General features: G+C 38.4%; 1 protein-coding gene across 1 annotated transcript in view; it reads right to left on the reverse strand.

Annotated features, from left to right (window-relative positions):
• The window catches only part of camk1da (calcium/calmodulin-dependent protein kinase 1Da), a gene marked incomplete at both ends in the record, with an annotated part of 78,330 nt that overhangs the window by 16,791 nt on the left and 37,433 nt on the right, over positions 1–24,106 (reverse strand). Inside the window, 4 exons of the mRNA XM_079263181.1 lie at positions 2,887–3,013; positions 3,402–3,540; positions 13,548–13,622; positions 22,951–23,082. Coding sequence (XP_079119307.1) covers positions 2,887–3,013; positions 3,402–3,540; positions 13,548–13,622; positions 22,951–23,082 — 473 coding nt within the window. The remainder of the gene's footprint in view (positions 1–2,886; positions 3,014–3,401; positions 3,541–13,547; positions 13,623–22,950; positions 23,083–24,106) is intronic.

Genomic DNA, 24,106 nt, shown 5'->3' on the forward strand with positions numbered 1-24,106 from the left:
GCACAGCACAATGTTGGAAAGATAACATGGAAAAGGTTACTCTTTCCATGAGATTCCAGAAGGATAAATTCAGGCAAACAAGAAAATGGGACTGAATATGTAACCCCCTAGTAAGCAGACTTAGCAAGTACTTAACAAGTACTCTTCTTTTACTAATGCAGGATGGGGGAAATGTAAGATACCTCTGTTCTACTATATTATGAGAATGTGAACTTGTTGGGAAAATATTACATCATTGAAAACATTACTTGAAGAAACTGGAAGATGAGACTGTGTGCATTTATACATGTATTTAACAGCATGTTGGTGATCGTGTGGGTAATCTCCTGCAAAGAACAAGGGGAATTTGACATACGTCCACAGTTGCTATGTTTACATGGGAGTTATAATTCCTTTTTAATTCCGAATAAAAGTTACTTCTGCTTTAAACTGATGAAAAATGACGATACACTACGGTGTTTTTTAATTCGGAATTTATAATTTGGAATTAAATAATTTGGAATTAACATATTCTCCTACGCGTTCACATGAAAATAATTCTGAATGGAGGTTTACATGAAACTCGTCCTCACTTAATTCCTCTTTAGAGCGGCGGGTTGGAATGGGTTCTGATTGGACAGAGGGTGCACGTGACATATGACGTATACTGGAAATAAACAAAGTTGGCTCCCTGCTTCTTGTCTTTTCAGTCATAACTTGTAAAAACTATATAAGTAGTACCAGCTTTGCTGCTATTTTCATTATAAATTTGAAGTACCAGCTCAACACGAGCATACTCCTACACTTTTTGCAGCAACTGAGAAGGAGAAGAAAGACCACGGGAGGCAAAATAACGCACGTCATCGGGACAGGACAAGGTAAAGAAAATGCGCAGAACGACTGGAATTAACTTAGAGCAGAATGAAAGTTTACATGACGGAGGAATTAAATAGTTCAGAATTAAAATGTGAATAAAACAGCCACTTACATCGGAATTAAGTTTAATTCCGAATCGAAATTTGCATTAGAAATTAAATGTTTACATGGTCGTTTTTCATCAGCTTAAAGCGAAATTAACTTTTATTCGGAATTAAACAGGAATTAATAGTCCCATGTGACTGATGACTGATATTAGCTTAAAGTGGAACTATTATGTGCATTTCAGGCTAATTTATTTTTATTTCTGAGACCAGAAGGGCTGGGATTGATCGAGTTATTGTCAAAAATCGCTTTATTTACTTCAGACCGACCCTCGCCGCAGGCTGTCAGATCAGCCTGTGGGCAAAACGAGTGGATTGAGACTCTTCCGCATTAAGCCCCGCCTCCCGCCACTGCACTACATCGGAAGCGCGCACCGCAACTGCTTTCGCTGTCATTGTAACATCTCATAAACAGAAGGATTAGGCTGATATGAACTCAATAAAAAAAAAACAAAATACAATGTCAACACATAGCATACAGCCCTACATGTTGGAACCTGAATCAGACCCTGAAAACAAAGTGGAAAACAGCAACCCACAGCAACAAATGCAGCAGGATGTCTCTCTTTGGTAAACTCACCAGCCATCGTTGGAAATAACTTGGAGATAACTTTATCCCACGTTTTCCCCCCGCCTGATGTATTTGTACATGCCCTTGTTAACCAGTAGAAGGTAACCAATCACCGAACCTTATCCTCCGGGACGTCACAAGGATTTCCAAGTAGAAAAAACTCTCTAAAATGACGCGTTTTTTCGTCGCCATGGAAACCGAACGGAGAGAGTGCTGGAACTCAAACTCAAACATGAGTTTAGGTGATAAAAAACAGTGTCGTTCACATGTCTGATGAGGATTCAACACTGTAACACTGTAGAAAGCTCAGAAAATTCGAAATACCATAATGGCACCTCTTTAAGGTTTGCATAATTGGTACAATTTCCTCACCCATATTAACACATATATATGAGAAGCATCAATGCCAGGAAAGCCCACACTGTCCATTATAGCCCTCCATTTGGCTTGTAAGTGATCAAATGCAGTGGAATGAAAACTAAACTAAACCTTATCCCCCGGGACGTCACAAGGATTTCCAAGTAGAAAAAACTCTCTAAAACGACGCGTTTTTTCGTCGCCATGGAAACCGAACGGAGAGAGTGCTGGAACTCAAACTCAAACATGAGTTTAGGTGATAAAAAACAGTGTCGTTCACATGTCTGATGAGGATTCAACACTGTAACACTGTAGAAAGCTCAGAAAATTCGAAATACCATAATGGCACCTCTTTAAGGTTTGCATAATTGGTACAATTTCCTCACCCATATTAACAAATATATATGAGAAGCATCAATGCCAGGAAAGCCCACACTGTCCATTATAGCCCTCCATTTGGCTTGTAAGTGATCAAATGCAGTGGAATGAAAACTAAACTAAACCTTATGCCCCGGGACGTCACAAGGATTTCCAAGTTGAAAAAACTCTCTAAAACGACGCGTTTTTTTTGTCGCCATGGAAACCGAACGGAGGGAGTGCTGGAACTCAAACTCAAACATGCATTTAGGTGATAAAAAACAGTGCCGTTCACATGTCTGATGAGGATTCAACCCTGTAACACTGTAGAAAGCTCAAAACTCCAAATACCATACCAGCACCCCTTTAATTAGCAAGGCATAGTTAATGAAAACAACGTTTGTGCTGACCTATAAACAGTCCTGCTTTTTTTCTCAGGTTGTCTAAATTAATGACCCACTGTTTGAAAAATGAATTTCTACTGGCCGTGTCGCTGGAATCTCCAGGTGCTGCTGGTGAATGGGAGAACTGATAAGGTTCACAGCAGCTCAGGTAGCAAACTGTAACCTTTACAGGAAAAAGATTAGGAAGAAAGTGAAAAACAATCAACTGTTGGAGTCGGGGGAAGTCTGACTGGCTTACCAACATATCCTGGCGTGCCGCAGGCTGTAGACATAACATCACCACTGCCCTCCATCTTGGACAGACCAAAGTCACTGATCATAATCTTGGACTCGTCTTGTGGATTGAAATACAACAAGTTCTCGGGCTGAAAGAAGAAAGAGATGATTTCCTTTCTTTTTTTTTTCAAAAAATATCTTTTTTTAAAATTACAGTTTATTGTTCTGCAAATATCTATCAAAATCTAATAGTAAAACCACAACTTCAATCAGATCAGAGGCTGAAACAACTTCTTTTCTTCCCTTTTGAACCTGTAGTGCTTTATTGACTTCCCTCTGAGCAGATCCTTCTCCTCTAACAGCTGGCACACGCCACGCTGACCCAAAATGCACTGCATGTGTCAAGTCACTGCCCTTACCGCAGCAGTAAGTCACTGGTTGTCAAGCGAGAACAAACCACTCAAGTAGATTTAAAAGTCAGTGTTTATGTGTGTATGCATGATAAGGAAACAGACGGTGTGTGTGTGTGTGTTTTACCTTCAAGTCTCGGTGAACAATGCCCATTTTGTGCAGGTAGTTTACAGCATCCAGGACTTGACGGATCAGCGTGCTCGCATCCTTCTCTGTGTAAAACCCTTTTTCCACGATTCGGTCAAATAACTCTCCACCAGACACCCTGCGGACATAACGAGGGGGGTATATGTGGAAAACTGTGGCTTACACACACATTCCTGTTCAAACACAAAGCAGTAAGCCGTAACAGACCGGGGGACTTTTGACTTGAGTTGAGATTTCTGGTAAATTTATGAGTGGTAGAGGTTTCCAGCCAAGTGTGTGCTGAAGCTGCAAGCCATGTGCAGAAACCCACACACATGTCCAGTCATAGAACTGCAATGTTCACTATATATTTGAAGAAATAAGCAAGTTAGGGTTGATTTAATCTATAAACACTTCATAATTCTGCAACATTTAAAGCCATTATATAAGCTGTGGTGGAAGGGAAAAATGCATTTATAGTGCAGAACAAAAATCACATTTGACTCAAGAAAAACAAAAGTTTATTTGGAAAGTTCTTCCCTCTGGCAGATTCTTGCAATAACTACTTTTATGTTTTTTCCCCTCAGGACCAGTGGTGTAGTCCAGGGTATACGCGGGTATACAGGGGTATACCAACTTCTTTTTCAGTCAACATTGAGTATAACCACTTCTAAACCCCATGATGCTAGTTTTACAATTACAAACGCCCGTACAATGTCGCCCAGCAGCTCAACTAAGGTTCGCTATGCTACACCGGTGGAGTTAGCCATCAGCTGTGTTAACTTCAGCCTAAATATAGACATAATAAAGATATTTGTACATATGTCTATGAGCCTGTCTCTCACTAGTCAATATCAGTCAGGATGTGACAATGAGCAAATAAACTGATGGATTTTTGGGATAAACTATATAGAGTAGTCTCGCATGTCACTTTTTCTGACACAGCATTTTCTGTGCTCCTTTTTTTTTTTTCTTTTTTATATATACAATGGCGAAAAATTGTGTATTTAGTATACCCACTTCTTAAGGGACCACGACACCCCTGCTCCTGACCACATGAAATTACATGTTTAGGTGTACACAACGTACAGTTAAAGCAGGTGAGGAGTGGTCCGTCTCCTTTGTGGACAGACACATGGCTCCCCCTGCTGGAGTATATGTTCTTTGTCACCTCACAATGAAGCCAAATCTTAATATTTGTGGTCATGTTTACGATTTGCAACACAGATTTTGCAGGGGAAAAATGTGCAAATATATGTAGAGGACATATACAGTTTGTTTTCTTCAGTACTACTGATGGAAATAATGAGGACAGAAGTAATAAAAGTAGTACTAACAACCCGCTTTGAACAATGACACAAAACAAATGTTCATTTAAACACAGACATAAGGGCAAACGTCAACATGGAGAGGTGCCCTGTGTATCAGTGCATGTTGTCATGGCAACAGATCAGATTAGAGTCTGTGGAAGTTAAGCTAATGAAGTTTCTGAAAGAAAAAAAAAAAAAAGAAAAAAAAGAAAAAAAGGGGATCAGAATTAATTGCTAATCCTCTCAGTCTCTCTTCAAAGAGGGCAGCGACTCGCTTGGTTTCAGAGGCAGCCATGTCTGAGAATGACAAGAAAGGGCTAAAGATACACAGTCACACACAAGCACACAGCAAAGGGAGGTATCAGCCACCAGGCTGCATGGTTGCATAAGCATTTTGTGTAAAGAGACCATGGCAATCAGACAGGAGTTCCCACACAAACAGAAATGCAAGGGCAGCACAGTAAACACACATTAACATATTTAAACGACACATACACACAAGACAAGCATAAAAAAAACACAAAGCATACAGTTTTAACACAGTAGAATGCCATGTGCCAAATTAGCTCCACTTATCTGATCCAACTAGTTTTTGAGAAATCACAGAAGAAGTCAAAGACCACCAGATCAAAAAGTGTGCCAATAACACACCACTGTGTTCGATACCGCTTCAGCCTACAGTATTTTATCTATAAAAAGAGAAATAATCTGCACCACCTGCGGTTCTTTGAGTTTAATCTGCCAGACGTTGGACCTTTTCCCACTGAGGCAAGTTTTCCTGCCCACAGACATTACCCTCACAGTCCTGTGTTTAGATGCAACAGCTATTTTTATTGCTTCGTGAAGTGTGCTGGCTCTTAAGGGTTGTCTTGTTGGATGTCCATTCATGACATTAAAGGAAGAAAAAGTACTTACTAATTCTTGGCAAGACCTCGGGCTGCTATCTGGGACAAAAGTTTCTGATCATAAAAAACTGTGGAAAGGTCTCAAGCCATCCAGATTTTTTAAATATACATTTCCCGTAAAGTGCAAAGTAAATGCAGAAATTAGCTGATATGTATGAAAAAAAAAAAAAGAGTATATGGCATAAACAGCTTCTGTAATTCTAACAAACTTACAAGTGAACATTTGCATAAACCCTCAGGATTTTTAAAACTAAACTCTTGTTTAGATGATCTCAAGATGCTTCAATAATGTTGAAGTCCAACCTCTGAGAAGTGTTCATCACTTCAGTCCTGTACTTGTGTCATTTGACACACCTCAATCTTACCTTGTTTCCCTTCCCTAAAAATTTCAGCCAACCTTGAAACTAAGGTTCCCTCAGGGCTCGTTCACACTGCCGTTGTTTGGTCCGCTTTAAACAGACCATGATCTGTCTCCTCCCAGGGATAGTACAGTTTGTTTGTAGTAGTATGAACACCAACCGCACTCATGCATGCAGACAAAAGAAGCAAACTCTGGTCCGCTTGAATGCCGAGGGTCTTGCTTCGCTTGCAAATAGACTATCCAACGACCAAACAGAAAGTGACTATGCCAGCTGTGATAACACATCAAGAACAAAAAGGAAGTAATGCAGATTACCGTTTGCAAATAGGAAAATCAAAGCCAACAACATAGGTTTAGAAAAAGTATGTTCTGCAGTAAAATTAGGAATTCCATGGCCAGAGATTTCTTTTTTTAACCTGCATAATATCACACTGAACCACCAGACTGCCTGGCTATAGTCTGTTATATTGCTACTTAGGGGCTTCATTCATTTGACTGGAAGATCTGATGCATAATCACGACATTATCCACTACCCCTGGTTTCAGCTCTGCTCGAGATCCTGCATCACAGAACCAGCAGAAGAAAAATATGCCACTGGCTGTGCTGTGTGTGATGTCGAGAACTTGCCTCACAATAAGTGCAAGCTTTGGAAATACTCCTGGAGGGTTTCACAATAAAGTTAATCCCATGACTTGGGAGGTCCAAGTCCACAAAAATAAAGAAAAGGAAAGAAAAAATTCCTGCAATCTGCCTGCATAATATTTAATTAGTCATTTTAACATGTCATAGTGAGCTGTTTTAACTATGTGATGTTGTCCAGGCAGTTAAGTCCAATTAAGTTAAGTCCAGTTTGAACACAAACCAATCTAAGGTGTGTACTTTAACACACATCAATGCAACTGTGTCTGCATACAAGGAGCTGCATACAAGAAGCTCCATCTTTCACTCCATGAAAACCTCTTTATCTGGATGGATGATATCCTCATTCATCATCAGGAATGAACAATGCTCTGGAAGAACAGTGTGTTCTGCTGTATCTGGACCTAAAATCTAACCATCACTGTCACAAAGCTCTGATCTGACAAGTTCAGACGTGTTCAATTAAAATAGTATTTCTCTCTTAATGGTTCTGGTCCCAAACACAGCACTGCAAATAGTGTCCACATCCAGCACTCGTGATGCCAGAAAAACAGAGGGTCAAATCAACAGCCAGTGACAGCAGACAACAAATATGCAGCTATTCATATAAACTAAGGCTGGGCAAAGTTTACGCATTAATTAATTTACGCTAACAAAATTTTTTTATCTCACGTTAACACAAAGTCTGTTGATAACTGGCTCTGAATACATAGTTGGCTTTGTGTGTGTGTGTGTGTGTGGGTGTGTGTGTGTCTGTGTGTGTGTGGGGGGGGGGGTGCTTTTTCAAAACATTGAAGGGCTTGAGGAAAAAGAAAGTAGTACATGTTCTAAATGTTTTATTACCATTCCCTTTATCTGTATATGGAGATTCATTTAGCACGCGTCAGACTACTGCTAAGTAATACAGAAACATTTATTGCTTTAATTCCAAGTATTGCAGATCAAATGGTGCATCATTCCTCCATCCTTCCTTTTCTCTGTACCCCAACATTTGTCCCCTCTGTCAACTGATCAGTTAGCAGGAAGGCAGTCACACTGCCCTCTTGAGATGATGGTTGTGCATTACTAATGTCAGAAAGCTTTTATTTTCTGTGTGTCCGTGTGTGTGTGTGTGTGTGTGAACACACTGAGATAAAGAACCATTTTAGTCTTCTACTAATCACAGCAGAGAGCCGGTGATCTGACCGGAGTTATCGAGCTGCTGCAGTCATTAGCTGCCTTGGAAGGAGGAAAAAAAAAGCGTGCTGCTGCACTTAAACCTCCAGTTTCTTTAATAGAGACCTTCTTAGTTCACATGAACACTTAAACTAGCTTGATACTGTGAAAACTTTCATGTCACTATGATCATTATTCTAATTGCATCAAATCAAATTCTGTGTAAATGTAACCTAATTAACACAAATGGATATTATGCAACAACCTTAATAACTACAATTGATATGGATTTCACTTGTTTCACATTTTTGTATGCATCAACTTATCCAATAGACTAATTAAATCTCTCCGTTTCTCTTTCTTCTTTCGTAATTAAATTAGCAAAACATTTACGGCAGGGTAGCACATTTTAACACAATCACAAAACACTCAGCTAAACAGATTAAAACCATAAAACCTACTATGTAGGGTTTATGATGCCATAATTTTGGAAAATTGACAATATAATGATCATCTTTCATCTCTCTTCATTCATTCAAATGACAATAAACTACCAGGAATGATGACTTACAACAATACCCACCTCTAAACCAAATAATGCGTGGTTTATGGTGGTATAGATTACATGACAAGAGAATATCAGGTTTTGGTACACTAAAACCAGTGCAATTTGAAACCAAATCAATATGGGTTAAATCAACACAATGTGACAAAAACTGTTGTGAAAAACACCAATATAATGATTTGTTATAATTATAACTCACAATACATCGAAACATAGAAATGGTTTATATTTATATGATTTTTAAAAGAGACCTAATTTTATTCTTTAACTTTCCCTCCCACTATAAAATTTACCCCCAAAATGTACACATCTTGTTAGAGGATAAAGATATTTTATCTTGTTGCTACCAGGATTAGATGTTTGAATGTGTGCAAACTAGCCTCAGAGGTACTGCTAGGAACGAACAGTAATGTAAAAATCTGCCCTGCTTTTATCAAAACAAACCAAAGAGAACAGCCCATATTTCACAAACTGACAAAAAAACTTGATATGTCTTCTTAAGAATATTTTAAAAGACAATAAATGCAGTGTTTCTTTTCCAAACATAAAAACAGCATCAATGAAACACCCATGTTGCACTTGGTTGCATTGATTTTCATAGCAGCATGGACTGATAGCCTCCCTGCAGATGAGGTTATGCAAGTCAAGCTGTGATGAACAGGAGCAAAGGAAACGCTGCCAGACCTTATCGATTTGCTATGCTGTAATCACCTGGAATTTATTTTTCAAAATTGTTTTGTCAAAAAAGAAGTAAAAAGACATTTCAGTCATTTCTCATCATTATAACCAATGAGGATACTTACAACTGCAGCAATCAGCATCAAGACAACAGTTACACAAACCTCATTTATTGATACGTTTCCAGAAGCACAGCTGACTTAATGCTTTGGTATACCACCTCTACTCTGCAGCTACAATCTTCTAATATTTTTTAATTTTTATCTATGCATATAACAAGCAAATGCTTCAAACAAAATGGCCCATGGTGACGATGGAAACTGGCCCACATTCAGTAAACAGATGGACCTGAAAATAAAAAGATGGGAAGAAAGGGAAAAAAATAGATGTGAACAGGAAAAGGCAAGAGGTGATGGCGATGGAAATAAGCTATAAAAGGGGGAATGAAAGCAGTGATGTGAAAGAATCAGAGGACAGATGGTGTTTGAGATGAGAGAAAAAAAGACAGAAGAGGTGTGTGGAGCAGATTTCAGGTATTTCATGTTATTGTCTGCACTGAATAACAAAAACAGCAGTTTCAGTCTAAGCCTTCTGTTTAAACTGTACTTTAAAAGCCTTAATAAAGCCTGACTTCTTGGGTCAGGATGTGTGAATCAAGTCATACAACTGAAGAGGAAATGTGATGATTTTCACTTTAGTAATTTATAGTGAGCACATAGTCACTCAGCTAAAAGTAAAACAAAAGGTGAAGCGTAGTATTTTCACTCTGAAGTCAAATGAGATTATCTTTTCCATCTCATCTAACAAACAGTAGTAAACAGAACAACGGGTCTCGGCAACTGGCCAGGAAGCAGAAGTCCTCTGTTAAGTGCTTTTAACATTTGGCTTAAAAGCTTAATCAGAATTACAGACCTTTTGGAGTCAGGCCAACACAAGGATTTCAAGTTATGTAACAGCATGCTGACTGAACTTTAGCTTAGTGCTTAGCTTATGTTGTAAATGTTATATTGTTGTACTTGGCTTTTAAAAATATTAACCTGAGGTAAAACAAAAGATAACTAACAGAGTTAATATAAGTGTCTTTGTTAGACTGGTGGCTTCAATCTAAAAGATAAATGTACCAACTGCTGAGCATGAAGACCAGTCTGATGTCAAACTTCTAATATCAGATGAGGCCTGATTTAACTATGTCACCGTATCCTGTTACCTTCTATCCATTTAACAGTCCAGTTATCCTGCATATTAATGCAGTTAAAATTTCACTTATGTGATATACATGATCATAAGCAGCAACTAAACAGAATTATCATTTTCTATTAAAATACCAGGCTCTAAATGGTGTAAATCCTTCGTGAGAGGTAACTAATTTAAGCTAATTTTTTTTTTTTTTTTTTTTTTTTTAAAGTTTGAAATTTGTAAACTATAACAAAGATTTTAAAAATTTGTGTAATTTACAACCATGACTTATTGGTTACTTGACTGGATTGTTTGCAGCACAAGCATCAACATCCAGATCAGCGTCTCCTTTTATGCAAGCAGCTCTAACCTTGCAGAGAAGGTTAGTAGGACACCCAGGGGTGAACCATGGGCGATTTCTGCTTCCGTCTACAGATGACCATCAAAGCAGTGATGTTACTGATGTAAAAGAGGCCTTGTAGCTGTGTGGTGTGTTAGGATGTGTGGGAGGATAAGTAGGTTTAATGTGTGTGTATGTGTGTGCTGACGGGGAGGCGGGTGGACAGAGGAATAAGATTTAAGTTTGAGGAAAAACAGATTTTTTTTTAAACTGATGTTTTATGAATAAGTCATTAAATATTTAAAAAATAATAAAATAAAAAGTTGCATTTTATATGATCAAATCCTAAAGTTAGAAGGAAATCAAATACTTGTATTTGCTCTTACAGTTTTTTTTTCCTAGACTTGTGTTTTATTCATTAATCAAATGATACAGGGGAAACATCACAAAACAAATGAGTACAAGTATGTGTTCTCTTGACTTAAATACCTACAGATCTATCAGGATTAAAGCAACAGCTGAGGACTCAGAGGAGGAAAAAAAAACCAAGAGGAACTTCAACTTCAGAAAACACCACACTGCTCAAAAATTGTTCTTATCTTTACACCATGTCTTTTTTTTTTTTTAAAGGCAAAACTTTCGGTGTACATGAACTAATTTGATTTAGTGATGAGGGAAAATACTGAAGTAAACATGTCAACACACTAAAGCAAGTTCAAGTGTGACACATACATGTAAAGATGTTATAAAACTAGGTTTACTTTGCTAAATGTTCGATCATCAAACGGTGGACATAGCTGGGGGAAAAAAAATCCATTCTGACTGAAACTATGGGGGGGGGAAAAGTATATTGAATTTGTAGATAATAAATGTATCCAACACTGAATGAATACAGTGACTTTAAATGGTATTTTTCTTCTGCTATGTTACTTTTTATGTCTTCACTGCTGAATTCTTTCTAAAAGTGCAATGGCGAAGTGTAAATGCAACAGACATACCAACACTTCAGGGCTGAATTGTTTGCTTCATGTAGGGCTAAAACAGCTTCAGTCAGTAAAACTGCCGGATTAACGCTTCATTAGGAGCTTACCACTAAAGATCTACTGATTACATCATCTACCAGGGAACCATGGAGAGAGTTTCGGGGTATCTGCTTTAACAGTTGTGTTGCTGGAGCATTAATGCCCCAAATACACCAGCAAACAACTAAGAAGAAAAACGGCTTTATGTAAATGCTTGTTTCATGATGTCTCATCAGGCAAGTAAAAAACAAATTTCACTTTCTCTCTTTCTTTTCCTCACTTCCTCTGACAATGTCCTCTTTATTTTCTTTGTAGAGTCAAGCGTGATGCGTGCCGAAAATGACCACTGTGGTGATATCTCGTTGTTCGTGTGTGACGTGATGCCGTAAAGTAAAGTGCAGCTGTCACATGAAGCTGCAGGACAATGATAGGTTCAGAAATGTGCATAATTAACATCAGTCTGCCATAAAAAGGAGTAAGAAGTACAAGGTTTTAAGGTGGAAAACTAATGTGGTATTGCTTTCTTAAATTTTCCTCAAGAAATCTCCATAGCATTCTTATGGTCTCGACACACTGGGAGCGAATAAACGACTTTGACAGGAGAAGGTCATCGCAACCCAGGTAAAACCCAACACAGTGAGAGCGGCAGTGTTGCACATCACATTATCGGATGGCTTGTCTCCAAGAAATTTAAAATTTTGGCATTTTCACTGCAGACATGACAGATAAAACATGAAGAAAGTTTGAAGATTTTGCTTAAACTAACAGAAATCTTGCTGTTCACTCTACTTTGCAAAAGAAAAGAAACAACCTGTTTTAAAAACAAGTCAACATCCTGGTGAATATTATCATTTCATGTCAGATCTCAAGCCCAATCCAGAAAAATTCATGTTTTACTGAAAGAGTCAATGAAAGCCTGGCCTGTAGCTTGGCTGGACGAGGGCAGGGATTTTGGCCTCACTGCGCAGCTTCCATAGGAAATGAATGGAGAATAAGCGACGTTGCCCCCCTGGGTCGAGCCCATTCAACTGCAAAAACATTTTCATTTTGTTCTTAAAGCTGTGAATGTCAATCTCTTTGTAAATTGAAAAGAAGCTCCAGCTGTCATTAATTTGCAGGTAAAACCCCAAAAAAGCCCATAAAGAGGCATAAGATTGTAGGAATGTGTGCAGAGACAGAGACAGAGACAGAGGTGAGTCAGGGCTGATAAAAAAATGTAAGTAGTGTTATTAACCAGGAGGGAAGGGCATAACCTCAATTTCCTATAAAACAAAACATTGTCATAAAAAAACCCACTGCTGTATAATGTTTTAATTAAATATACGTACCAATGAGCCGTATGTCACTGTCAAATAGGACATTTATGGAGTGATGTTACTTGTCATTAGAGTATGAGTTCTCTGAGGAGGGGGCTTTAAAGTGAACATGTGTGCAGTCTATTAAACCAATAGTGTCAGGAGGACTGGCTATAAAACTGATTGATTTATTCTTCAGCTGTAAATGTAAACTTTATGTATTGTGTGGCCAGCTGATTTATTAAATCCACAAGTCGTAGAAGAGTTCAGCTAATGTGGATATATGTATATATGTATATATATATATATATATATATATATATATATATATGTATATGCCCATCCAGTTTCCCAATTCCCACTGAGATGTTCCAGTTGAAAGTAGGCCTAAAGTCAAGGAAACCTGCACTTGCAGGGTTTGATAGGGCTCTAAATGATTGCAAAGGTCCATGAGAATAGCCGTTTGTAAAGCATCCAAAAGCCTGCAACATGTAGATGGAGAATGCAAAATGTTGAAGTAAATCGACATGGTCATGAAAGATTGATTCTTTCTGTAGGCCATAAACTGCAACATCTTGCAGTAACTAGAGCAGCTATGCTGTGAGCAGGATTAGGATGAGGAAAGGCCACTGATTAAAATACCTGTGGATGAGCTAAAAGCTTAAAAAGCTATGTGAAAGCCTGAGAAGCTTAACTCACAGCTGCATTATCAGGTAGAGGTGGTCGGGACTCTCATAGATGTCCTCCAGCGCCACGATGTTCTCATGCTTGATCCTGCAAAGCAAAGACACACCATCAGAGAAGCCTTTTAGTCCTTACATCACACTGACTGACTCTTAATCCTCATGGCTTTCCCTGAACTGCAGAAATGTTGCATTGCCACTGTGCCTGGTAAAATTTCACAGTCAAGACAAATGCTCCACACACTGACAATCCAGACTAATATGTACACTACTAGTCAAAAGTTTGGACACGCTTTTCGATTAAATCCAATGGGAAAGTGTGTCCAAACTTTTGCCTGGTACTGTTGATGCGGTTTCATTTTCCTCCCAACAAAAGAGTCTGACATCAGGGTTGATTTAGGAACGGTTCAGTATTAGATTTTTCTTTATCAACAAAAACAGCTAGTTGATTTTTCTTTTATGGATTACCCCACCCCCTTATCTTTTCAGCACATTCACTTTGGTGAAGAATATCATGATATGATTGACAGCTCTGAAGCAGCTACTAAATGAGGTGAGATTCTCATGTCACCTGCTCCACCGCTAGCAGAGCAGCTTCCTTCCAGTGCTTCCTGTGAAGACTGAAACGTGGCTGTAAAATTTCAGTGACAATGATTTTGACACTCAATATTTTCACAACCAGGCGTGTGCAAACGTGAGGAATTTGAAACAACTTTTTTTTTTTTTAAACCGTATTATCAATTTACCCCAATACTCTTTTTTTTTTTTTTTTTCCCCCTCAAATCTTTTGCTCATTTCTGTTGCTTCTTTCATTTCTCCATGGTTACGGCAGTATGATGAGGACATTTTAAATGCATGCGCCGGTGTGTAGGTGCACAGTCGTTATCATAATACTTCATACCTTGTTAAAAAAAAAAAAAAAAAAAAAAAAAAGATTGATTTAGTGTGGGTGTGTGTTTTAATCTTCTGCAGTGTAAAGAGAGGTAATTCCCCCCGGTGTACCTCACACACATAAGAACAGCAGGTGTACAGGTGAGCATCTAACACTTCTCACAGAGCAAATGATATCCGTGACAGCAAGAAAGCGATGAACCAAAGAACTAAGACATGACTCACTCAAACACACACACACTCGCACATATCAGTACAGGTTGAAAGGAATAATGTGTGTGTGTATTTAAGCCCTGCCTAGGATAATGACAGGCTGACGGAAAACAGTCTGAGTATAATGACGGAGCAGAGTGCATTCACAAAAAGCCTCTTGTACATTACAAGCTCAATGCTGCAGTTTGCTGCTCGCATTCATGGATTTCTGTAACAATCGTCTTCAGTTAATGCCTTGCAGAGCTGTGGCTGCATAATGTAGTGTGCTATCGTTTCTTAAATCTGCAATACATCAATATTATAGGGCTTTAGTTTGGTTATTTATTGGAAATTTATGTAGACAACCACTGTGCAGGGAGACACTTCAGTGGCTGCTTTGTTTTCCCAGCAAATGTATGTTTTCATATCCCCAGTGTCATTATTTAAACACCTTTTTACACTAAAGATTGTGTTTGTGAATAATCTGCAAAACCCATCTACGTTTTCTTATAGTAAGTGGTAAATGATAAAAACAGTAAATAGTTATGAAAAGAGAATTAATTCATACTTTTCTAAAAAAAAAAAAAAAAAAAAAAAAAAAAAAGACTGTAAACATAAGCTAACTTTTTTAGAACATCTGGTTATATTTATAAACATACAGTAGCTGCAAACACTGGCTAGACATGGCGATTATAGATGCAGCTCTATAGGTCACAATGGGAAGGGGCTGCGGATAGAAAACAAGAACAGGAAACTAGAGGAACACTGAGCTCACGTTCTCTCGCTGCTGGTTTGGCCTCACATCCCTGTGAAAGCTCACATGAAAAACTCACTTCAATTAAACAGACAAGCAGCTTCATGGAGCTCATGTTTTGGAAGAACCAACAAACACACTGTAGGCTGCAAACATAAGTGGTAGAGTTGATGCTGGTACTGGTACAGTGGTGGAGCCAAAAGAGCTGGTTCTAAGTCATACTGGAACACGTTTATTAGCTTTACTTAAATTGATTTTACTGCAACACTGTCACATGCTTTCCATCGTCACTGCATTACTGCCAAATAAATAATATGGTGTCAAAGACACAGAGATAAACATGTCTTCTGTTTAATTTCAAGGGTGAAATATTAGCTGAATCAGTTTTATTTCTATTTCTACTGATAATGTAAAAAATGGCAATTCTTCATTAACAACATGGTTAAATGTAGGGTTGCTCGATTATGACAAAAATTATAATCACAATTATTTTGACTGAAATTGAGATCTCTATTATTTAACACAATTCTCCAGTATTTTAGAGTTGTTTAATCTGCTTTTACCAATTATATAGGAACTATTTTATGTTGGGCCTCGATGTATGTTTTATGCCAAACAACCGCTGTCAGGCTACAGCACGTTTTTCTCATTTACCTGTTAAAAGCCAACTGATCTGAACCAGCTGATTAACACGTTGCTATGGTAACGCACCGTAACATAGGGATATTACAGTGACTTAACTTGCCGAATTATGTATACAAAAATAATGGAGCCAGTTCTCACTGAAAATGGTATAAACTATGTTGTTGTGAACTTCCACAACCTACTGCAGTTATTCTACATTGACCTGCAGCCGACAGAGACTGGCCACCTGGGAGTGCTTTAGGACGGGGAGAGACTCCCGCTGCTCGTTCCTCACAGTAACTGCAGAACTATATGTGCTTTTAAGTCAGTCACCAAAACACCTGAAACGTCTAATAGCTCCAGTGAAAGTTGCTAGATTTGTCGCTGGTCGCTTTTAACAAAAAAAGTCGCCAGATTTAGCGAGAAACTCGCCAAGATGGCAACAGTGTCTGAATGAAACCAAAGCGGTTGTGGGAGGAGTTTACAGCACAGCGCTGCAATGCCAGTGACGGTCGATTAGCAACTGAAGACAGCAGGAGAGGAAACTGTAAAGAGAAAAATAACCACACCCTTTTATTTTTATGATCGTTAAAATCCGATTAATCGCCCAGCCTTAGTTAAATGTTCTGAGTTTTACTGATCAGTCAACTCCGTGGATAAAAGTCCTGCTAGTAGACATGTTGTAGCTGTATCGGCAGTTCTGTTCACATCATATAGACTTTGGCCGCACTGAAAGCAGTATATGAAATACAATGTTTCTTTCTTAAACATATCTTCGTCTTATTGTTGTCGGAAATCAGGGATGATGTAAGAGGAGGGTCAAAAGGGCAACAAAAAACCCAAATAACCAGCAAGCTTTGTTAAAACCCAGCAATGGCAACAGACTCATGTAATCTCTTCATACAAGATCTCAGACAGACAAATACAGCACAGTCCGAATATATTTCTCAATCACAGGATTTTATGTTTTCAGTAAAGATTCAAGTCACTGAAGACTGACCAACATTTAATTAATGATGATAACAAAAAAATAAATGAATAAACCACCTTGATTGGGACTCCAGTGGACTCTGGTACTTCAGAGTGAACAAGGACGTGACTTTCCTTCTTATTAAATACTACCTTGGTCTTTTGGTTCTTTTGAAATAATCCTCATTTCCAAACTCTGATATCTATCAAAAGCAAATTTCAAATTTTATTGATGTAGGTTTTTTCATGTTAAACAGATAAATAAAGTGCATCACGTAGTTAAAAACAGTTTCTGTAAAGTAAAACAAGCCATTTAACATTATTGTGGTCTCTCTTTCATCCATACACACACACACACACACACACACACACACACACACACACACACACACACAACAAGATTTCTATGTTCCGTGTTTCCCCCATCTCTTCTTCCCTCCCTAATCTACTGAAGCAACTCAGTCGATGAAAATATTTTAGAATAGCTAAGGTACACTGCTGTGGCATCATTCTTTCTCCATTTCTTCTTAATGTCAATATCTCAAATCAAAATGTCAAAAAAAAAAAAAAAAAAGTGGAATTGGGAGCCAATTGGAGTCAACCCCCACCCCACAGGCTGCCACTAAAATTGTTTTTCCTGGAATAATAACACACCATACTTTTTTTTTTTTTTTTTAAATTTTAGAAGTGATCTGAAGCAGGCAGGTTTTTCTCCTAAACCGACCTGGTGTCTCTTTGAACAGGATGGTTTATTCAGTCTGCTCTCAATTGTCTGCAGTAATGACATCCCTTCATCAAAATGAATGTCTACATCTCTCTCTCATTACTGGAGGCAATTCACATTTTCTCTATTGTTTCACTGTAAAGCCAAACTATCAGACCTATTGGTTTTATTTATGCCTCCACATTGCTGACACACACACACACACACACACACACACACACACACACACACACACACACACACACACACACACACACACACACACACACACACACACACACACACCACTTTGATATTGCACTTTGTAACACATGTACAAGCATTAGCATACATGTCTGTGTGCAAGACAAAGGCAGATTAGTCACCACAACAGCAGAAAAAACACATTTCAAATGTTTTCCCCATCTGTTTATTTCACAGATAATTACAGTAATTCAGTTCAGTTTTATGAATACACTGAAGTGCTAATTCATGACAAAAGTCATCCCAAGGCATATAGAAAACTCAACACGATGCAACCAAGTTTTAATGGGACAGCATTAGATTTAGGGCCTCATTTATCAACAAATTTTATGCACAGATTTGTTTTAATGCACATTTTAAGTAAAATGTAGCAGCTAACATCTTGTCCTTAAACTTAGAAATGTAATTTTTACATAAGTACAGTCCCAACTGTGGGTCCCGAGTGTATGAATATTTTGTTGCATTTCACACGTGTTGAAATAAACAAACATGTAAAGCTGGCTGCTAAATCGGCACAAGCAGGCCATTTAGAACATGTGGAATTAACAACTGATTACTTACTAACATGTGGACGACTAGCCTCTGCACGTTTGGTATTCTTTTTGTAGGTAAAACCATCCCAGATTTAATTTTTAAGATGGAATTTAGGACAGTTTCTACTGTTAACATATAATGACTGTGGTCTCTTGGAAAACCTAGTTTTTGTTTGCTAAATGCCAGGATGGAGGATCGATTTACTAAGAGTGATTGCATAAATGGGCAGCAGGTGCACACGTTTGAGACTATTTAAATGAAAGTTTTGTGTGTGATGTGGTTTACTGCATGGCGAGTTTGGAGTGAAACCACGACCTACAGCAAAGAAATCTCATTGACTGTTCATTCATTCATTTTCCAAACTGCTTACCGTATTTTCATGACTATAAGGCGCACATAAATGTCTTAGATTTTATTCAAAATGTGTGGCGCGCCCTGTGTGTTGTTGTTATTGGAAGGCGGACGTAGTACAAAACACCATGCGAACGTTAAAGGGGGAAGTGTGGGCGTTGATTGTGTATAAAAGAACGGGTATGTGCGTTATGCAGAACATCGTTGTTTTAACAACCCTGAAAATGGCAAAAAGACACGCTTATGAAGCACAGTTTAAACTGAAGGCCATCAGCTACGCAGAGGAACATGGAAATCGAGCAGCCAAGAGAGAATTTAAGATTAATGATGGTTTGCAAGTGGAGGAAGCTGGAAAACGAGCTCCGACAGGTCAAGAAGAGTTTCCGAGGACATAAAGTGAGGTGGCCCGAGTTGGAGGAAAGATTAGAGCAGTGGATCATCGAGCAAAGAACGAGTGGGAGAAGCGTTTCGACGGTCGCCATTCGACTAAAAAGCGGTAACGCCAGCAGAAGAAATGAAAATTTAACATTTCCAAGGAGGTCCGTCTTGGTGCTTTCGTTTCATAAAACGGTGCCATTTTTCCATCCGGACAAGGACTACGGTAGCGCAGCAACTTCCAGTGGATTATAATGAAAAGTTGGCCATCTTCCACTCCTACTGCAGCAAACACATCGCCGACAAACACATCCAGCCCAGCCACATCACTAACATGGATGAGGTGCCGCTCACTTTCGACATCCTGGTGAGTCACACTGTGGACAAGAAGGGGACCAGCACGGTAGCGATACTGTTAGTGTGCTTTTACCATATTTCGTCTTATAGTTATCATGATAAATTAAGCCAGAAGGCACTCATATGCATATTCTTTGACACATCATTTTATGACTTCCTGTTTTTATGCTTGCACAGAGACAGATGTCTCGCACCTCAGCATCACTCTATCTACCCTACATCTTCGTATCATTCCATGCACGTACACACAGTTTAGAGAAACAAAGGTCAACACCCATATGACTCTCATATACATACGCCTACGCTGTATAGCTTTTGTGTAGAAATAAACTGGTCTTGGGCTGCTCTCGTTGTAGCTTGACTTTGATGTGCCACGTTGCACGAGAGCTACCCTTGCTTGCAAGAACCAACTGCTGTCTCTGAGTCTTTTTGAAGGAAGCCGCCCTGACAGATACCCTGCTGGTCATTTGCCTTATTCATTTGCGTGGATTGTATATAAAACTCGCGCCCTATAATCAGGTGCGCCTTATGTATGTGTTAAATACAGTAATGGAGCACATAACTAAGACTGCACCTTTTAGTATGGTGAGCCTTATGGTTGTGAAAATACGGTAATCCAATTCAGGGTCGCGGGGAAGCTGGAGCCTATCCCAGCAGTCTTTGGGCGAAAGACGGGGTACACCAAGGACAACTCGCCAGTCCATCGCAGGGCCACACAGAGACAAACAACCACTCACACTCACAGCCTCTCCTCGGGGCAATTTAGAGTAACCAATTAGCCTAACATGCATGTCTTTGGATGGTGACTGTTACACAAATAAATATGTATGGGAGCAAATTTATTAAAAAGTTAATGCTATTGGTAAAAGGATGGCAACAAGTGATCAAGTGAATGATGGTATAAAGTCATGAGAAGAAAAGCAAAAGAAAAATCAGCATTAATAAATAAATAAAACAGGTGGTATGGGGGTACGTACTATAATCTTCAAAAAGAAAAAAAAAAAGAAAAGAAAATATGAAAACTATATTCCAAAACTAAAATCATGCACTATCCCGAGATATTTTGCACATGGTTGTAATCATTAACTCATATCATTATGAGAAATCCAGCCACAGAAAAAAAAGAAGAAAAAACTTGTTTGGCCTTAGTTAATGACTGCAGAGGAAACCTAAAAACTGTGACCATTGGGCACAACACATGGCATTTAGGTCTTTGACAGCACATGCTAAAACCGGGGAATCGAAGCTGTGACAGATAATGGCCACGTTTACATGAGATTTCTAATCACTGTTTAATCCTGAAAAAAGTTATTTTGGTTTTAAACTGGTGAAAAGTGGCAATGCAAACAACTAATTCCAAATGAAAAAGTAAATTCTATCTATTAAATCTATTTCTGAAGTAAGTGGCTGGTTTATTTGCATTTTTAATTAGTTCCTCTGTCATGTAAACCTTAATACGGCTTAATTCTGATCATTCTGGGCATACTTTGTCCAGTCCCAATGATGCACATATTCTATGCGTTGTTTTGCCTCTCATCTTCGGCAGTAGTAGTTTGCTCATGTCAAACTGGTACTTCAAAATTATAATGAAAAAAGTGGCAAAACTGGCACTTATTATGTAGTTGTCCATGTTTTAACTGAAAAGACAAGAAGCAGGAAGCAAACATTGTTTACTTCTGGTTGATGTCAATACATCCCATCCGCCCCCTGTCCAATCAGAACCCTTCCCAACCCACCGATCTAAAGTGGAATTAAGTAAGGACCTGTTTCCCTTTAGATCTCAATTCAGAATTATTTTTTCCATGTAAACCCACAGGAGAAAACTCTTATTCGGAATTATTTCATTCTGAATTATTAATTCCTAATTAAAAAACCATACCTGTAACCATACCCATAATCATCTGCAGGTATGCGTGAGTCATCTCCAAATCCATCCTGAATTTCTCCCACAGTTCCAAAACAGCAATGCTGGATAAGCAAAATGTTTTGATGATTGTTTCCTGGTTCATCCCAAAAATATAAACACAAGGTTGAAAAATGTGTTCTATGCATCACCTTGCTTTCATTAGATATTGTGACAATAACTGCAGCAATTTGCGCAATTACGCAAACGGACTGTTTGCCTCTAAAACATGTTGAATATAGTTTAAATCAGCAAAACTGATCTCAGGTTTGATAGATCACAGTGCAGAAGCTAAATTATTCTATTTATATTTACTCATCTAAAAACATGCAACATAGCGTATGAACACCCTGTATTCATTGATGTAAACCTACTAAATAAGTGCAGATGCGCTATTTTGCATTTATAAAAGAAGCAGCCCTCAAAGCACACTGTTAATAAATCAATTTGTACTTTTTTGCGTATGCAGTGAGTTTGCACATTTTAGTACATGCAAACCATTAGTAGATCACTGCCTAAGTTTATTATTCTATAAACAAAGAAAGATACATATTTATTACCTCACAGACCGTACCAAGCCTAAAAACAAGCGAAGATCTATAAATAAGTACTTGTAGCTAAGAAGTATGACCTGATGCTTTTATTTGCTTATTGATTTTGGAAAAAATGAAAAAAAAAAAACAACAAAAAACTAATGTCTGTCAATGGAGCCATATTCCAAATGAAGCAGCAATGCTAAGTTCCTAAAATCTGGCAAACTCAAGCCTGACACTGAAAAGTAACATCTATTAGTAGCATATGTGTCACAACAGCAGCCTCTCAGTATGGCTCTGTATGTCAACACACACACATTGCTGGTATTCACACAGACGTTATCACTGCTTGATATATGTTATTGCGTCAAGATGCTGCATACAGCTTCCAGCATTTCCCGTCAACCTCAAAAAGCTGCAATTACACATTGCACTCACTTCTTGGACTGGCACACTTTGCAGCTAAACATAGACAATCTTCTTCCATTATGGTACCTCCAGGAAGTGCAACAGGCAGCCAATGATGTGACAGCACACAGCAGGACTGGTGCTCATTGTCTGAACAGCGAATGGAAAGGATTTTTTCTTTGTAATATCCCACATTATTGGAGTCCACCAAATAATTCCATAGCCAGGCAGTGTAATCATAAAGAGACAATGAGTTTGTACTGAAGCATGATCCAATTGAAATTGGAATAACATATTGTTCAATTCTGTCTAATCTAATAGAGATGTATCAATAAGCACAACAAACAATATTCTCAGCCTGACTGTCCCTGTGTATACATCTGTGTTTGTGTCCGTGTGTGTGGTAGGTGGGCTGTGCATCGTGACCTGGTAGTGGGGGCTGATAAAGGAGGGGGAAGGGGGGTATTTTCTTGGAAGAGAGGAGAGGAGATGCACAGTTGCCCCGGTAACCAGGAATTAGCAGTCTTGTGTGTGTGTGTCTGTTCATATGACTGTACTCACCTCCTCAGGACAGCAATCTCATTCTCAATGCTGCTCTCCTTCCCTTTCAGAGCCTTCTTGGGGATGCACTTCACTGCAAACATCCGTCCAGTCAGTTTCTCCTGGGCCAGAACCACCTCTGAAAAAGCCCCACTGAAAAAAACACACACAAATACAGTCATGTGATCAATCAATCTATCTCTATATCTATATCTATATCTATATATATATATATATATATATATATATATATATATACACATACATATATATGTTAAAAAATTCCATCTTTTTCTAACTTTGTGACGCCCAGAAAACAGTCAATCAGACAATAAATGAACCAACTAATGAAAGTGATTTAAAGATTTAACTATATCTGAACTGTTGCTGGTAAAATTGGTCTCTTTTATAATCTTATATGAAACAGTCTCTCAAAACTCCTGATTTTACGCTTCACAAATTCAGTTATTTCGCCTTTAAGATGCCATTTGCAACAGATGCAGTATGTATCCGATGTTAATATCCAGAAAATTACACTGCAGTGGAAATGTGATTGGATCTGCCAAGAGTAACATTACAACATTAGCAATTTTCTTACGCATTCATTTAGAACGACTGCATGGTTGGAAAATAGTTTCCAACTTTTGTTTCTCATTTTACAAAAAAATGATGACTTTCACAACATCAATAGGTGGAAAAATAATTGGAAGATTAACTTAGCTTCCCCTTGAAGGTCTTGAATGAATGTGCATGTTTTTGAATGTGTGCATGTGCATCACAAAGAGAAACAGGGCGATGAATGAAGACGAGCCTGTTGCAAGTTAATCTGTCTAAACCATGTGTAGAATCCTGTGTTGATCTGTTCAGACACATACTTGAGTAAAAGTACATGTATTTATCTCTCCTGTAATAAATATTCAAGCAACCTGCAGCTAATACAAATCCAGACTTTATAAATGCTGCTAATAGTAAGTAAAGTTTCGATCTCAAGCTGTCTCTTAGCATTCCTTGATCTAGCTTCTTTGTACTTTTCTGAACTTTAGATCAGCCTCCGCCTTCAGGTAGCCGAAAATCCTAAACCAACGATCTTTTTATTGTTCTGAAGTACAGACTTGGCAATAAGTCAAGAAAGAAAATTTGCTGTCAGGCCCTAAATCTCCATAAGGCAAAGTTGTGT

The sequence above is a fragment of the Telmatherina bonti genome, assembly GCF_933228915.1.
Source record: "Telmatherina bonti genome assembly, chromosome: 23".
Taxonomy (NCBI): Eukaryota; Metazoa; Chordata; class Actinopteri; order Atheriniformes; family Telmatherinidae; genus Telmatherina; species Telmatherina bonti.